We start from the raw sequence: 13737 nt of genomic DNA, 5'->3' as shown, positions 1-13737 counted from the left end.
TTTCAGTGATAACAACACTCGTGGAATTACTTACGGTTCCTCCTATTTGTGGTTCTCATAAAAATGTGTATGGAAGTCCAGTCGGGTATGTCTGACGTTTAATTGATGATCACATTAATGTTTTACGATAATAAAGACACTATTTCGTTTCGTTCTTTCTAGATTTTTCTGATTCATTTTTTGTGGTTTATCATAGTTGCATTTTTTATTGGACAACAAACATTTTCGACCAAAAAGAATAAAATCCGTGGAAGATTAATTACATACATCTGATTTATTCAAATAAAATAAAGTCATTACATGGTACATCCGAGTGAAGTATTTTCACTTTCGAAAAGAAATACATGCGTTCTCGAATAAAAACAAAAAAAAAATTATGTACTGTGCCACACGACGTCGCTATCAAAGAGTTTGTGATACTTGCACATGTTCGTATAAGGTTACAAATAAAAAAAAAAAAAAAAAAAAAAAAGACAAAAGTACTTATGGTACAGATCAGCTATAAAAAAAAGGAAAGGAAAAAAATAAAGGAAACAAAGCTAAAGAAAAGAAATGTCTTCTCTCAAACATTAAGAATTATTTTATATTATATTCGTGTATGTATTCTTGATAGAATCTTAAGTAAGGCCAAGTCCATTAATGCTCTTAGTGTAATTACATGCTTAGCATTTTAAGATTTACAGTTTTTTATATATGATTGCATTGAAAATCGATGATGTACGTATTCGCAGTCAAATAATCATCTCGTTACCTAAAACAATTATAAAAAACAGAAAAGAAAAAATGACCCCTTTAGTTAAATACTCGATAGCGATGTGCTTTTGATCTCTGTCTCACGAAAGAAAGAAAGAAAAAGCAATGAAAAGCACACCCTCAACTAACGCGGGTCGTCGTGGCGAGACAATTTGTAAAAGGGATGATTTTCAGAAAGCTGCTCGTCTTCTTTGTTTCATCCTTATTTTGCGACCACCGACTCTCCCTCCTTTTTCCAGTAATCAAAAGTTTTTTGGATTCGCTCTTTGTCACTTGGCGCCACGCTAGTCACATTCTTGGCCACTTGCGAGGCATTGTCGTTGCCGTTACCGTGATGTGATTTATTGGGGTTATGCTGATGGTGGTGTTTGTTACTACCATTGCTGGATTCTATTTCCAACTTCTCAAACAGCTTGGCCGTCCGGCTGACGGTGCCGGTTTGTAGGAACGGACGACTTCGGCTCGGCGATCCGTCTAACCTCGAGGTCTCACCCGATTTGGCTAATAGGGATAAAAAATTGTAAAAATTTTGTTCACTTTGACGGCAAAAATGTGTCAATTTTAGTTAATCTTTATATAAATTGTAGTTAATCTTTTTAATCAAAAGTACGTCAAATAACGTTACTTTGTACTAACAATGTGAGAATTATGTATATAGTACTGCAGTATTTGTTAGAAAACAATCGCTTTTGTTTAATGTTCAACTTTAAGGGATTTTCACCATATTTTTTATCAAATTTAATTGTGGTTTATAGTTTAAAAAATTTTACGGACATTTTCTGAATTTCTAAGAAAAATAATGTAATGAAAAGAAATGTTTTCATGCACATAACGTTAATGATATCATTCAATAAAACAATGCAAATTAAAAAAAAGAAAAAACAAAACAACAAAGTAACAATGATAATGTAATGGTTAAAGTAAAATCAAAGTCCACCAAAAACTCAACAAACCTTCAAACTGCGAATTGAGCCTGTGAACATTACGTCTAGACTGTTCACGACCAACATCAGAATCTTTGTTAACTTGAAAGATCGACTTGTCTTTAGTTGTTTCCTGACTGTTAGATTTCTTAAAATCTGCCTTAACAATTTTTGGTGATTTTGTTTGATTAATCCCTTCAAACATGGAAGAAGTTGCAGATACAAATGTAGTTGCACTGTTACAATTGATATCTGAATCCAAAGAAGAGTTTCTTACATCCCGAATTCTGTTAGAGTGCGAGAAATTGATTTTTTCAGTTTCCTTCGTTTGTGAGTTATTATCTATATTGTTAGCATCGTAAGCCTTTTTGTCTCCAGATAAATCAAGAAGGTTATTTTTCTCTTTGTCCTTATCATCTACGTTTGAAGATTCGTTTTTTTCCAACTCTTCGTCTTGCTCCGTTACTTCTCTATACTTTTCTTTCAATTTTATTTCAGTATTCGACGTATCTCCATTTTTATTATACGAAATACCATCCATATCTGGTAGATTCATTGTTCCCGTCACTTCAACCGAAGAATTGAGTTCCTCATCTGGTTCTTTTTCAATTTCTCCTTCACAAGAACTATTCGTCCTATTTTCAGCCAGAAATTCAAAATTATTTCGAACATCTTTTTCCAAACTAATCTCACAAATGTCTTTTTCCGGTTCTTTATGAGCCAACTCCTTGCTGGATGATACAAAATCACCTTCAATTCCATTTTCTTCTTCCTCAAAGTCTTCAACCTCGTGCTTGTATTTGGAGTCCGTGACGGAATTTTTGCGTTTACTAAGTTTCATAATAACCACTCCATCAGAGGCAGAACGTCCCAGTGGACGATGTCCCCCTTTACCAAAACTGTCATCGTCAGTCTCGGATTCCATGGATTCGTTACTGGACATGTGGCTCAATTGGCGCGTCGTCGTGGATGATACAGAGGAGTCACGTCGGTTTGCCGATAGCATTACCAAACGTCCAAGAGCGCGAAGTGCGTTGCCCGTTTTCTAGAGCAGTTAACAAAAAGCCACACGACCACACATACATACACACGCAGTGTTAGGATTAGTTGAAGCTCATGTCATGCAAATTTTTTTCAAAATCAGACATTAAAATAATTCAATTTTATATAAACACAAATGTTCCAAAAATATTACAGAACTATGAATAAAGTCAGAGAGTAAATTACTATCGTCAATATTATTAGAAAAATTTTTAAATACAGTACAGCTGGTATAATAATTGTTTTTTGCCCTCAAAGAATGACGTCTTCATATTGTGCAGTTGATCGTTTCATAGCTAGGTAGGACAATAAAAAACTATTTGTTTCTGTATTGCAACGTAACAGTGACATTCCCAGTCATAATGTGGTGTTCTATTGTCATTAGCCTAAAAAGGTCTACGAATGTTAGACGTAATTTGCAAAACAAAAACAGACCATTTTTTATTATATTACCTGACCCTGACACGATCAACTGCTCAGTATAAAGAACACGTATGTAATTATTGATCTTGATCAATGAATTCTTCTAAAATTAGCATTTTTTTGTCATCGTTTAGATCTTAAAACAGTTTGTTGAATTTTGAAATTTCATTAATACAATATAATATTTCTGTAACATTTCTTGCATTCATGCTTGTTACTAAACGCACAGTGGGAAAAAAACTCAATATCAACAAAATCTAAAAATTTAGCACTTAAAAAACAAAATGATGTCACCAGTGTACGAACCTGCCACTTTCTTCTAACAACGAAAGTCTTGAGTTTATCCTTGGGTAGAACCACTCGACTCATGTTTTCCATGTGTTGTGCCAACCAGGAGTGACTAAGGCATTGTTTAGCGGACATTCTCAGTCTACAAAGTTACGAGAAAGTAATTACCTTAATTGGCATTATACTCTATGTGGCAGCAAAATAAAACGAGTATGTACCATAATGAAAAGAAGAATTGCAAAAAAAAATTTAAAACACATTTTTTAATTACTACATTTTAGCAATATGAAACGAAATTGGTGTGTTAGCTTACTCTTTTTTCTTTTGAAGCAAGTTGCTGATGAAATCCTTAGCATCTGGCGAAATAGCATCAAAAGATTCGTCCTCAAAGTCGTAGTCTGCCCGTACTATGTTCGAGAAAGTTTCGGCATCATTGGAGCCCATAAACGGTGATAACCCGGTCAGCCTTAATAAAAAAAAAAACCGAAATTACTTTGTGCACACGTCCATATTTTACAAACAAAATAAAGACACCGTACTCACAGAACGTAACAAATAACACCGACGCTCCACATGTCTGACTCTGTGCTGATTGGCTCGTAATTGATGATTTCTGGAGGAATGAATTCAGGAGTTCCAAAAAGCACTCTCGTTGGCTTTTTTGGAGTGAGTATCTGTGCCAGGCCAAAATCGATAAGCTTAATTCGATGGGACGTCCTTGTGTGGCACAAAATATTTTCCGGCTGGAAAAAAAAACAATACGTTTATTTATGTCACTTGAAATAAAAAGTCAAAATTTCATGAAAGATCATAAAATAAAAATTAATGCAGAACATATTTAACAGCTGTAAATAATACCTTCAAGTCCAAGTGAACGACGTTGTTCTCATGCATGTATTTAACGCCCTCGCAGATTTGCCTCATAAAGAGAATGCTGTCCTTCTCCGTTAATGTAAAATCGTCCGCCACGACTCTTTCAAAGAGCTCACCGCCAGATATGCTAAATAAATAATAATTAATCACTCATTATAATAATTAGTTATAGATTTCGACTACCAGCAGGTCATTTTTTCCTCGGAAATAAATAAAGAGAAAAAGTTCAGGTGACTATACGATATAATGGTATGTATTTGAGCCAATGTCAATTGCTAATTTTGATACTTGAGTCCTTTATTATTGTATCGAATGAAATCAAAGTATTAATGTCTCAAGTATCGGACGAGGGCAAGTATCTACCGACAAAAAACTTACTATTCCGTGATCATAACGATCTCCTTCGGACTTTCAAAGGCTGCGGTCAATCGAAGTAGTTTCGGATGCCTCAGCATGTTCATGATCTTCATTTCTTCGCGAACTAGTTGGCGATCAGAACTTTTTATAGTTCGCACGAACTTCGCGGCATATGGCTTTTTGGATTGATTTTCAATGACTCTCCTCACAACACCGTAGCGACCCTTACCCAATTCCTCGTGCAGCGAGTAACGTTCCTGAAAGAGGTGTCTCTCCTCTGAAACTACTATTTTTTTCATTGCATCGGGATCATCATTTTCTGAAAAATGATAGAGAAAAATAAAACTTTTTGTGTCTAGAAACATAACTAATTATTTATAAGATATATTAATAAAATAGTGCATAAGCATTAACACGATGCAATAGTAAGTTGTGTTTTAACTCTTTAGTTTTCATGTTGGTGAAGTTCAAGCTCCTTATAATCCCACCTTTACTAGTCTCTAATTTATTGACGTAAGTATATCCTTCATTCCAATATCAAGCCGATATTTGACACGAGCGAGTGTCAAAGTGTTTTAGTGATAGGTATTTACGACATTTGTTGTCCAAACATAAGAATTTCTTAAACGTTCATAATGTACGTTATCATATTGTAAACCTACGAAAAATATCAATGCTAAAATCAGTCGTAAATTACATCGTTGATTCTGCGTTAATCCAATCTTGAATATACGTTGATTCAGCATGGAATCAGCGTTGATTTAAGTCGACATACGACATTGCATTTGCAAGTCAAATAAATATTTTTCAAACTTATAACTTAAATACTTTCAAGTTTAAAATAAATCAACGTTGATTGAATGCTAAATCAGCATTGATTCAACATGGAATCAACATAGAATCAACGATGTAATTCTCGGCTGATTTCAGCGTTGATTTAGCATTGATATTTTTTATAGGGATTTATAAGTATTAATACATTATGCATTTTTATATAAGTATTATTATTATTATTACTATCATTATTATCATTATTATTATTATTATTATTATTATGTGCCCGGTATATCATTTTTATAGTTCCGCATGAAATGTGTCATAACGTAGTCACCGGAACGTAAACTAAACGTCGGCAAGTCGAATGAATGAATTAAAACATTTGAACAACAAATAATAAAAATTTTGATGACCTACAATTATTGTAGTCAGTTGAACCAAATAATCGTTATTTGTTTTTTTAAATTAAATTACACCCAAAACTCAATCTCTCACCGTCCTCCATGATTGCAAGATCCTCTTCGACCTTCAGCTTGTTCACGGCATCATCCATGTCGATGAACGGCAACTTGAAAGGCCTGGATTCAGGACTGGGCTCACCGGGACCGTGCACGTTCACAGCCCGAACTCGAAACAGATAAGTCGCCCCGGCTCGCAGACCCCAAACCTCGTGGCCGAGGCTGTAGCAATTCTCGGCAACAACGCGCCAACTGAGCTCGCCTATACGACGATATTCGACCGTGTAACCCGTCAAGGCGCAGCCGCCGTCGTAGGCTGGCGAGCACCAAGTCACGTTCGCTCCGTACTCGTCTGTCTCGTGGCGCACTGGACTCACGATTGGCGGATCGCAGGGTGGCTCTGGTGGTCCTGTCACGCAAATTAATATCCAATTTTTATTTGATCGGGGAATATGTAAAAAAGATTTTTTTTTTTTCGTAACGTGTATGCTGATTTTGATAGCTCGAATCGGTGAAAACGGAACTTCTATCGTGTAAGAAAAAAAAAAAAAGGAGCTTAATTTAACAAGTGGAGGTAGATCAACACATTTCTTGTTGTGCTAAGGATTGTTATGTTTAAAAATTCCCCAGATATGCTCAAACAAGTTATCGAGCACTCATTAATTTACAATCATCAAACCGATCGGCTTCTTTTCTATACGATTGCTTGGAGAGTACTTGACATTTTGGCACTTTTTACTTTCTTATTTAGGGACATTCAATCAATTCCGATCAATTCCCTATCATCTAAGAAAAATGCTGCAATACATTTGTGGTCAGATAAATAATCAGGAAAATTCAACGGTATTTTAAAACTATTAATGTTTATGTACATACACTCAAAATTTAATACCGTTTTACAGAAAAACTAAATAAGACGATGGAACTCAAGCATGTAAATTATATCATAGATAAACTAATCTTAGTACTGGTTTTTTCAGCAATTAAGTATTAAAACCTTTTGTGTATACATCTATTATAATAACGCTTTAGAAATGTGTTAAAATAACATTTGGAAATAAGAAACTCGCTTTCTAAGATGTGCAGTTTTAAAAATATTCATGAAAGTATCGACACTTGCTATTCTTTCACTTGCACATACTACACTTAAAGTATCATTTTTATATCCACGTTGTAGCTTTGATAATTCTTATGGATTTTCTTTTACAAGGATTTTAAGTTTATTGATCACTATTAAAAATATTGTTCAATTAAATTGTTGAAAATGTTAAACTATAATGTAAAATATATGTGTTTTATCATTTAAATATCTACTTTACGATACCTCATGGTTTTCTGAGATGAAATAAACTTTTTAAAACAATGTATTGCGTGGATAGCTTGTACGATTTCTCAAATATCTGCAATTTTTCAGCGAGTTTTCAATCCTGTAAGGTCTAGTTTGGTTATGAAACTAGTACTGATTTGCCAATAGGTAATTAGGTATTTAAGATAATTTAAATTAAATTTAAAATGTTACTAATATGTGAAAAAGTGTTACAATACTATAAGCTGGTAATTGTACATATACTGGTAGTTTCCATGTTAAACGTTAAACCTTAGATGAGGTAAGTGTCCCTATTCCTGAACCTTTCAATAGATTTTTTACTCACAATAATACGTTAATTGAATTTTTAACTGTTTTGACAAAAAATAGGTAACTTTTAAAACCTATACTCAACATTTTTATGAAGTTGTGAGACTAGTTTATTACATACCTGGGTCAGAAATAAACTAATGACTGATTGTACAGCAACGCCATACTAACAGTGGAAGTTTATTTTTTAGCCATAGTGCGTTTACGTTTTTTTTGCGTACACACAATAAAAATTTTGTTTTCTAAAATTTAAAATTGCTGAATGTTTAACAAACACAGACAACACGAACTTTTAACAAGGTTATGCAAAAAAAAAAAAAAATTACTTGACGTTTATTTTAAAAGCCACCTAAATCAATTGATGATATTACATTCGAAACAAATCTTATGGTTATTATTTCATTGATAAAAAAAAAAGCTTCAATTTGAATTAATGACTGTAATTTTTCAATATTTAGATAATCATAGTTTTGTGATGATATTACATTCGAAACAAATCTTATAGTTATCATTTCATTGATAAAAAAAAAGCTTCAATTTGAATTAATGACTGTAATTTTTCAATATTTAGATAATCATAGTTTTGAAAACTTCTTTTTCTTTATAAATTTCTCAATAGGTTTTACTATCATCGATAATTAAATTAACTTATTTTATCACATCAAAATATTAAATACTTTTTATGTATACATTAAAGTCCTATTGAGAAAATCGTTGAAAAAGTATGGATGTATTAATTCGATGATTATGATTTCAATTTGCTTCTTTCATTGGAAATAAGCAAAAAAAAAGTGTAATGAATGAACTTTTGATGTGATTGATGAAATCAAACGTTTTAGCCTTGTTGCATTCTTATTAACACAAGTTTTATGTCGTACAAAAACAAATTTACCTAAAAACACATCGAATATTTCATAATATAACAACGTATTTATTAGTTAAAAATAAAATGCGTACTAAAATTAATATTTAATATCCAGCTTTACCAAGAGATACATTCTGCATACAAGGTAAAATATTTAAAACTAAAAAGTTATCTAAGTATATATAAAGTGATTTAATTTTCATCAAAATAATGAAGTAAAATTAAAATTGATAGTAAGTATAATAAAACCTTTTTAAAATATCAGTAGAGTTTGATGATTATTGCAAATAAATTTTCTTGCTACAGAAAAATCGTAAATCTTACGTGATAATATTGGTGTAAAAATGAAAAAATGTACAAATGTTGATAAATATGACGGTTTCATTGAGTAAGAGTCGTTTTTCTCTTGTTTTTATCCCATCGAATATATCCACCATTTCATTGAAAATTAGTTTTCTTTCTTATATCGCGTAATATATTTATTTCAGCATTTAAAAAGTTTTTCTTGAGTTTCAAGTGTTTTATAATTTTCAGCGAAATCCACATTTCATTAAAACATTATTTAAATACACATATATTTAAAAAACTTAGTTATTTTTATTTACTGTTGCAAATGTTATTAGTAACTTAAAATAAATAAATCCAAGTTATAATGTCGGAGTATTTCACACTTTGTTACATCAATTCATACATCAAAATCCGCATTAAAAAACCATTTTGGGTTATCAAAACTTCAAATTCATTCAGCCGAGCATTTGATAAAAAATATTACTTAAAACTCATAGTGTGGAAAGACTTTTCAACAAAATTTTTATCACTGTGGTTAATGTGGAAAAAATTGTATATTTATCTTTCGCTAGAAATCATTTGGATATGCCACTATTTCCTGAACGAGATGAAACTTCTCAATGTATTGGGAGTACTATTTAATTAGATATCTTTTTCCTTGCGTAAAAACTCAGGTAACGCTTACAATTATGGTAATTATATACATTACGACAAATATAGTACATGGAGGAATATACTGATTATCGAATTAATTTTTGAAAAAGTGACTGCGCAAGTAATTGTGTATTTTATCTTGAAGTAATAAGCCAACCAACTCACCCCAGCCCTCTTTGCACAGCTTTACAACGTACATTGTAAATAAGGCCTAGCAACAAATGCACTACAGCTAATGTCACTAATCACTGAGTCTTTAATTTATAAAATAGAAAATAAGTAAAACTGAATCCAAACTAAAATCTACGGCGCAAGAGTACACGCATCGAGCATTAAAGTATGTATGAAAACATGTGCGAACACACTTCTGTGGACTCCAGCTTTTGTCTAACTCTGTATACTACTACGCACAAGAATCTTCCTTTTATGAGGTGTCATCAGAGCCTTCTGAGGAACTGGACCGTGCATTTGTCTACTACTTTTCAACTCTTAGAGGTATACCTAACGTCAAGTGTTGAGTGTCTGCTCATTTTGCCTTTTCTATTGCAGTTCTTGCTGGCTATTTTAAATTATTTTCAAGGATAGGTGTGGGCTTATTTTTTACCGTATCATTTTTTCGACTTTAAAGTGGTTTTTGGTCTCTCTCTACAAAAATTAGCACGAGACTCAAAAAAATTAGTTGACTTAGTAATGATAAGAATTTAATGACAAAATGTACGAAAAAAAAAAAAAATTAATCCAAACATTTCTCACCTTCAACGGCTACGCTGACAAATCGGCAATCACTTCCGAGGGCGTTTTCTAATGCAATAGCATACTTGCCCGCTTGGTCAGCTGTGATATCATTGAGAGTCAGCCTTGAAAGTCCTGCGCCACTTGTGATGTGTGTCCTCTCGTCTAGCACCAGCTCACGACCCTGCAACATCGGTCATTGTTATTTATTCGTTTGGATACACCGTCTTTTGTACAGTTAGAAGATAGTTCTGTCATACGAAAAAAGGTTTTGGCAATAACAAGAGAACAAAAATGTTTTTGAGATAATATAGAAAAAACCATATTTATTCGACTCTTAAGATGTATTTGTTCCTATTTTAATAATATGATGTATGCAAGTAAGTATCCATTAGGAATTTATCCACTTTATTTATATTTTTATACAATTTAATTGCATTCTTAAGTATATAATATTGTTTTTATATTAATATAAAAAATTGTTTTTACTGTATCGCTTATTAAGTTTTACTCATGAGTAAAATAATCTTTTTTAGATGGGAAAAAAACCCAAATAAATGTTTTGATTAAATATTTTATAAGTGATGAGTTGTGGATATTTTAAAGGTTCCAACTTATAGAATAGTTTTGAGCTGGTCTCACGGCAGTCGTTCGAGGATCAAATTTAGTTATGACATCTAAATTATTGAGTTTTTCTTGCATTATTTTGTAATTAAATGTTTATTTTAATTACAAAATAATGCAAGAATAATTTATACAAATAAAACCTTAGAAAAATAAAAAAATTAAAAATTTTTTATCTTAATTAAATAGTCTACGACAGATAGGTTACTCCAATTTTAGGACTGTAGCTTATAACAAGCTGTATCACTATAGTGTTAGTATTAAATTTAGGTACATACGATGCTATTGATTTTTCTGTATCCTATTTTTCAATAAATTTTTTTGAAACCAAAGAAAAAACTAAAAATCAATGAATTCTCCATAAAAAGCATGCAGTTCATCCCCCAAGTTTGTCCAAGGGCTTTTAACGAGAGAGCAATAAACAAGCAAGAAAAAAAGACTCGGAAAGCACGGTGCTTGGCGTCTCGGCTCGTTTAAACCCATGTAATCCAAAACCATTTGCGCCTCGCTACAAGTATAAGATCGAGTGTCAGCTGCTTCGAGTAGCCAGGCCGCGTCTTTTTATACTGTTTTATTGCTGGGCCGGCACTTGGTGAGCTTGCAAAAGCAGCTTTAGCCGACTCTCGACGCGTATGTAAACGGAGGCGAACTTTCGTTTAGTTTTTTAAGTGACATGGCAAGGTCGTTTTGGGATCTTAGGGAATTCATCGGTGCCTCATCTTCATCCGTCTACTTTCTAAACTGTTTAACTTGCAATTTTTACGCTATGCGTTGCAAAAACTAGTACTTCTAATGTAAACTTTATATTTTTGGTCTATAGACGACAAAAAAAGTTTTACATTTCGAGAAAATTTTACTTTTTTTCTCATAATATCGTACTATTACATTTCTGAGAAAAATTATTTTTTGATGTTCAATGTAAATTCTTTTTATGCAAAAAATGTAAAAAAAATTTATCAGTAAATGCCATGTCAATGAAATCAAAATTATTTTTCTACATTTGATATAATATTTTGTTAACTTTGAAAATCATTTTCTAAATATAAATAAATCCAAAGAACGTTAATAAATTTAAAAGCAATAGAGCACCGTAAAATATGTAGCGCTTGCTTATGGTTACTCACGCAACCAAAAACGAAGAGAATTTTTTTGATCCTCAAAAAAACATCTCCAAACATAATTTTTCTTAAATAACCATTTTCGTAATTAATAAGTACGTTCAATGGTTAAAAAAAGAAAAATAAGAAATACGAAACTTGAATGAATGTCATTGTCAAAGCTCGATGACACGCTTCAGTGGATCTCTGGACTCCTTGTAATATGATGACGTTTTCACTTTCGCAAGCGACTACTGCGACTATACTTCTTACGATTTAACAAAACCAAGTGCAAACTATGCGGTTACGTACTAGCAACGCTAAATAATAACAGGATTATTTACCACAGCTATTGTTACTATTTTTTTCGTCTTTGAAGTCATTTCAAGGCTCTTCGCTCTTTTGAGTGTCATTTGCGTCGAACCTTCAGCATACCATGTTATTTTGATAAATCGATGATGATTTATCGAGATGCGTGTGCTTCAGTTTCAACTGCCGTTTCGATAAGCATATTTGTACAATAATTACTTGGGCGAACATTTATATTTATGTTTTCATGCTTGTAGCACTTTTGTTGTCGCAGGTGTGAGCGCACAGCTATTTTTTCGACAAGTTCAGATAATTTTCGTACAAAGAAATTATAGTATCTGTGAGTCAATGCAATAATTAAAATAAGTGGGTGGTACGATAAAAAATATAACCCCTGTCACCATTAATTCTGCTAAGTGACATATTTTAACTAGAAAAATTGAAATTCTCGAAGTTGGCGTAGTGACCAAATAACTCTGGATCATCAAACAGATCACAATTCTTTAATTTTTTCGTCATTCATCCACGTTTTTTAAGTAAAAAATCGTACGAACGAATGTTTTAGAGCCTTAACTTTTTAACTTAGCTCTAAAATCATGAGCCCATTGTACTGATTGAATTAAATTGTATTGTTATGAAGCAATGTAAGCTCTAAACTTATAATTAGTCAGCCAGAAAACCCTGATAAATTGTGTAGTACTTCTTGTACTTTCCTTGTTTTTAATTTAATTAATAATAAAAGACCTAGTTTAATTGACATCGTACTTTTATCAAAGTTTCAAAGATAAAACTATAATTAGTATTGGTAAAGGCACATGTCATCATATGCAGAACTGTTTAGAATAAAATTTCTTGGTACTTTCAATATTCTTCAATGTGGTTGTACTTACAAAAGTGCTAAGTATTGTACACCTGTTGTTAAGTTTATTTCTTTATTAATTAAATTAGTTAATTATTGTGGACTAGATTAAAGAAATTACTTATTGAAATTTTATATTTACTTCATGACTACCTCAATGTACCTGTACTAATCAATATTGGATACTCTTTTATTTTTCGTGAAATCTCAATACATGAGCAAATTAATAAATAAAGAAGTAAAAACAAAACAACTATATTTTACAAACAAAAATTTTTTTAAATCATTTGCTTCTTTAAGTAATCACAAATATCCACTTTATTTGATTTTAAAAGGATTTTTTTAGGAAATTTCCAAAATCAGTAGTAATAAATTAGCATAGTACATTAAAATAATGAGCAAATTAGTTATATGAGCTGGCACCACAATAATAAACATTACAATAATGATTATTGGATCTGCACCGAAAACCAAGGAGCTCCGAGTAGGGACCAGGCATAAAATAAAAACTTTTTCTCCATGCAAACACTCGTAAAATTTTATCATTAACTAACTCACGCATATACATAAACACAAACATATACATGATAGTACTACTCTTTAAATATTTTATGCGTATTTTCAACTACACTGTTTGTTTTTTAAGCATATAAATACAAAAAACATATGTATGTAACGAAGTTATTACTTTTCTAAAAAATGTTATCTTTAAATGTAATTAAATATTTTTTGGTAAAAAGTTATTTTAAAACTACTTTATTTTTACAGTTAATAAGAAGT

The 13737-nt window shown here is 31.8% G+C and overlaps 1 protein-coding gene across 1 annotated transcript in view; it reads right to left on the bottom strand.

Moving 5' to 3' along the window:
• Positions 1 to 277: 277 nt before the first annotated feature.
• LOC106636691 (uncharacterized) overlaps positions 278 to 13737 on the bottom strand; it is an 85974-nt gene continuing 72514 nt past the window's right edge. The window contains exons 41-49 of the mRNA XM_023391068.2: positions 10090 to 10252; positions 5931 to 6302; positions 4680 to 4977; positions 4287 to 4428; positions 3972 to 4171; positions 3742 to 3894; positions 3447 to 3570; positions 1707 to 2721; positions 278 to 1254 (exon numbers count right to left, since the gene is read on the bottom strand). Coding sequence (XP_023246836.2) covers positions 956 to 1254; positions 1707 to 2721; positions 3447 to 3570; positions 3742 to 3894; positions 3972 to 4171; positions 4287 to 4428; positions 4680 to 4977; positions 5931 to 6302; positions 10090 to 10252 — 2766 coding nt within the window. The 3' untranslated portion in view covers positions 278 to 955. The remainder of the gene's footprint in view (positions 1255 to 1706; positions 2722 to 3446; positions 3571 to 3741; positions 3895 to 3971; positions 4172 to 4286; positions 4429 to 4679; positions 4978 to 5930; positions 6303 to 10089; positions 10253 to 13737) is intronic.

This window comes from Copidosoma floridanum, unplaced genomic scaffold, assembly GCF_036245765.1.
Source record: "Copidosoma floridanum isolate Cflo_tuat_1 unplaced genomic scaffold, Cflo_Japanese_pri ptg000014l, whole genome shotgun sequence".
NCBI classification, from domain to species: domain Eukaryota; kingdom Metazoa; phylum Arthropoda; class Insecta; order Hymenoptera; family Encyrtidae; genus Copidosoma; species Copidosoma floridanum.
The sequence above is the reverse complement of the archived record's forward strand: the minus strand, read 5'-3'. Positions and strand labels throughout refer to the sequence as shown.